This window comes from Sitophilus oryzae, unplaced genomic scaffold, assembly GCF_002938485.1.
Source record: "Sitophilus oryzae breed Bouriz unplaced genomic scaffold, Soryzae_2.0 scaffold_1067_pilon_pilon, whole genome shotgun sequence".
Lineage (NCBI taxonomy): Eukaryota > Metazoa > Arthropoda > Insecta > Coleoptera > Curculionidae > Sitophilus > Sitophilus oryzae.
Window position 1 is genome coordinate 1045482 of NW_022145690.1, and position 4923 is coordinate 1050404.

The 4923-nt window shown below is 34.1% G+C and overlaps 1 protein-coding gene across 1 annotated transcript; it reads right to left on the reverse strand.

The window, feature by feature from the left end:
- Positions 1–442: 442 nt before the first annotated feature.
- Positions 443–3065, reverse strand: LOC115879184. Its single transcript, XM_030895879.1, has 2 exons — positions 3062–3065; positions 443–792 (listed from the first exon to the last, which is right to left on the reverse strand). Exons 1-2 carry the CDS (start codon positions 3063–3065, stop codon positions 443–445), a joined length of 354 nt encoding a protein of 117 aa, XP_030751739.1.
- Positions 3066–4923: the final 1858 nt, after the last annotated feature.

The window sequence follows — 4923 nt, forward strand, 5'->3', positions numbered from 1 at the left end:
ACAAGTTGTCGACGCAGTGTGGATGGCGTGTGCTGCCAACAGTAGGAGACCAGTGAAATCACACATGGTTAATAAAACTCATTCGCAATAACGAAACTTTTGACTTTTTTGTAATTTTGTCATTGCGTTGTGGACAATTTGTCTCAAATTTGTCTTGTCAGAAGTCTCTATTTTTTGTGACAAGTTTGTCTTGTTTTTGTCTCAAAATCGTGTTTATTTTTTGTAACCTTGGTCTGGATCCGGCATAACGTTTTTTATTCTGTAGTAGTTTAGGCTTTCGCGGCCATCGTTTGAAGAATTTTGGTTTTTCGGGTTATTAGGCCGTCGTCGGTTAGAATTGCTTCCTAACGTTTCGCTAGCACGAGTGGCTAGCATCTTCAGAGGTGTGTTTGCTCCGATTGCTCACACTAGACTGATGCCTCCGCGTCGGCGTAGCGCGTATTTATGCGTCGGCGGAGGGGGGCGTGGCTTGTTCGGGTGGTAGTTCTTCCGGAACTGGTCTACTTCTCTGTGCTGCTACTTTGGTCCTAGATATAGCTGGATGCCAAATTCTGTTAAGGTAGAAAGTTTCTTCCTTCCTGTTGAAATTATTTGGATGTTTGTGAATTTCAACAGCTTCCCTGACCAGACGAGGATGATATCCAGATGTTGTGGCAATGACTTGGGTGTCTTCGAATTGGATTTTGTGGTCACCATCTCTTAGAGCATGTTCTGCTACGGCTGACTTCTCTGTTTGCCCTAATCTGCAGTTTCTCTTGTGTTCCGTAAGTCTCGTTCTGTAATATCTTCTGCCTAGCAGTTAAAAAGGAATGCTGTTGTTAAAAATGTATCATAAAAATATATAAAAATCTGATTTAAGCCTTTTATAAAAAGACTGAAATCTTTTTAATGACTTTAAGTGTTTTATAAAAGACTTAAATCTTTTTAATGACTTAAGTCTTTTCTAAAAAGACTTAAATCTTTTTCTATTTCGGAATAAATATTTAAATCACAAGTCATTTTGAAAAAGACTTAAATTTTAAGTTTAAGTTAGCTTTCGAAAAATGACTTAAAATCAAATGACTGAAGTCATTAAAATGATTTAAATCATTAAAAATACTTAAGTTTTCTGTGAGCTTGCAGCTCTGATGGTTATAAAAGGTGATTTACAGCCATGGTACGTTATAGACCGTGTTAGACGCATGGAGAACCGGCGATGGAATTTCTTTCAAAATTTGGATTTTTGTATAAAGGCGCTTGTTCCATCTGTCTAAATGATTTTTCGCATTACAGTGTTGCCGCTTCATACTATATCATCGCATCTCGCATCTTTGTTATTTTAAATGGAACACCTGGTATATTATTACATTTTTCGAAACTACTTTCATATCAATTTTTTCTGTTATAATACCCTATACCAATCTCTAATAGTTTTCGAGATAACAAATAAAACATGTGTAAAATTGACAAAAACATGATCTTGAATAAGCATTGTGCGCGTTCAGGGAACACAGCGGCTGACCGACCGCTGAGTATTTTACTCAGCGGCTGACTGTTTTTGCGTGTAAAAGAGACCGTTTAGGGAAACCGCTTACTCAGCCACTCAGCCGCTGACCGTCCCTGAACGCGCCCATTGATTAAATCATAAATTCGGCATGAAAGCTGAAATGTGGTTAAGTAAAGTCGACATATTCGATCTGTCTAAATCAACCGATTGAATATTAAACAGGGAGATCAAAAAATATTTATTTCTGTTTGTTATAAAATTGCTCAAATCATTATTTTAAATTCAATCCTATGAAATTCTTTATTTCGACAACTCATCAGAATTAAAAACAAACAAAATCATCACCTTTTGACACATTTCAGTGGACTGTTTAACGTGATTTTTATTAAATATTTCAAATTTCCTCCATACTGAATTTAGTATAAAACCTGTTTTATAAGCAGTGATATGGACGGTGGATAAATAGTAAATACCTAACGAGTAGGTAAATAAAATTTGGGTATATACCTGGCATATACCCAGAAGGTGTAAGGTACCCACTGAGGAATATTGTAGATATATACTTGGTATATACTGGTATATTCTTGGCATCATACCGGGTATTTACTAAGCTGTCGTCGAGGAGAATCCCCTTATAAAATTAGTGTATCCACCGATAGATAAATGCAACAAGTTTAGATTGGAAAGCCCGTAAAAATGTTGGGTCGCGAAATTATTTTGGGTCGCGACCGTTATACGCGATCTGGCGCTGCTATAGCGGTCGCTAAGAACAACGGCAAACAAAAACAGAAATAATTTTCTCTTGTCAAAGTCAGAATCTTCAAAAATCATAATAATCTCTCAAAATCTAAACCGCTCTCATTAAAGAAATTCCGAAAAATGTTTATAACGTTCATTTTCAAAGTAATTATTGCTATCTTGTGAGTTTAATTCAAGTTTTATTTACTCCAACCGGTGATAATTGTGAAAAAGTGGCATTAAAAACTTAAAAAACTGTGCTGTGAACTGTGAACTGCAAAAACCATCGTGGATCGTGGCATAACGTCGGTTTCCAATGTTTCATAGGTATTTCATACATGCGTCCTATATAAAAATAAAGTTTCTTGTATGCAACACACTGTATTTTATTTATAAAATTAAACGAAAATAATAAATTTGAATAAACAATATTTGGCGATATAATTCCGGAAAAAGCCGAACCGCTCCGAAATTTTCAAAAGTTTTGGGTCGCGACCGTTGCAAGAATAGCGCCGAATAGTGTTTACATTGTCCATATGGGCACTTTCCAATCTAAACTTGTTTCATTTATCTATGTATCCACCTATACGTTGCACTGTCAGCGTCAGCATATTGTGCTGTCGTGTTTTTGATATAATTTATTGGCTAGTATGCACTCTTCTGTGTATTCTTTGACTAATGGTGGTTTTCTGACCTTGTGTTACCAGATATTTCTTTAATGTCAAATTTATCAACAAATTGTTAAAATTTGTTAATAGTAGCCAAAATTAACAAAGTATACTTGAGTATAAACCGGGTATAATGTATTTACCCAAATTCAATACCCCCTGTATTTACCCATTGGGTATCTACCGGGTGCAAGACCTTGGGTACTTACCCAAATTTCAATATACAGGGTGTTCATCTACCACTGTTTATAAGTATGTTATGATAAAACCGCTCTACACCGCCATTTTGAAATAAAATAATAAGTTTTGATACATATGCATAGCTGAAAATAGAAATTTCAGATGTATGTATTATATTATATGAAAGAATAATACAGGGTGTCATTTTTTCCTGTTTTCAAAAAAGTGATATTTAACTGTGATGGAAAATATCCGTATTAGGGTATTACCTATAATTAATTGAACGTATATAGTCTCCCGGTAAAATTAATGGAATGGTTTCAGAATTAATTAAAACAAATGCACAATAAATATAATTTATTTCTAATACACATAGTTTACTTACATGGAGGATTATATGGAATTATACTTAATTTGTAATTATAATTTTCATATTCTTATTTTTTGTATGAAAAATTAATAATGATATAAGAGAAAATAGAAAAACAAAATTTTTTTTATAGCTAATAAAGTTGGCTAACCAAACTGTAAATTTTACAGTTTGGTGCAAATCTTATAAAATGTAGGGTAAAAATGTTCTTTTCAAACAAAAACGTTTTTTCATACAACATCTTATAACCTAAAACGTATTTTTGGTAAACGTGACATATAAATATAGGGTATATTATATCTGTTGATGGCTCCTTCCTGGCTCTTTTTATTCAATGTTCTGCAAGTCCAAAAATTTGATCACCATATTAAAGGTTCAACCGGGCGATTGAAAAAAAACGTGTCACACTGGCCTTTGAAACGACAGTTGATAATTTCTATATGGCCTCTATATGATATTTATTAAAAACTTTTTCATTTTTGATTTTCTACAATTATTTACAGAAAGAATTTCTAATAGAAAATATATTCTATTAGAATCTGCTGAAGACTTTTTGACACATGCTGTATTGTAGTCGACCCCAAAGATACCGTACAATCGAAAAAAACGACGTCAAAGACGGTTGGGAAATGACAATCGATGATAATTTTGGCGAGGTCAATCTCTAAATGTCATTAGAACGTTTCCAGACATACAAATTTATTTCCAAAAAAAATATTTTTCTCGAATTTTAGACTACACCATTTAAATATCATTTTTACTGAAATAAATAGTATATTGTTTTATTAGGAGTAAAAACGATACTTTTTGTGACGAGGCTGTACGTTTGGCATTACAGGTGAGACACAAAAAGTCATTTTTACTCCGAATAGGACATGGAATTTTTTTCCATGTCCTATAAGTAGAATAAAAGTAATTACACATATATCGATAAACATGGTTAAAACATGGTTACACTTGTTGAATTTGACATTTTATGTCAGTTTAATAATATATAATAAAATTATATGAGTTTCTTGCCTTGAACTGCTAATATAGAAATTAATTTCACGCTGTGTTCGACATAATGTGGATCAACCTGCTCTCACTACCGGTTTCGGGGCCCTACCCCATCATCAGGTGAGCTTGGGTATTTTCACAATATGTCGAGCACAGCGCAGAGTATAAAAACACGACTTGTCGTAAAGTAGCGGTAAGATATTAAGTCCCGCATCGCGAGATAGCGGCCGGCGTGCAATGGTAGTACTTTCGTACCACCGAGGCACAACGATCGATAATAAATAAAGGCTTTTTTCGGCTAGCCCAAATTATATAATGGAAAATAAATTTCTTGCAGTTTTTAGGTATATAATAAAATTATTTAAGAGTTTCTTGCCTTGAACTGCTAATATAGAAATTAATTCCACGCTGTGTTCGACATAATGCGGATCAACCTGCTCTCACTACCTGTTTCGGGGCCCTACCCCATCATCGTGAGCTTG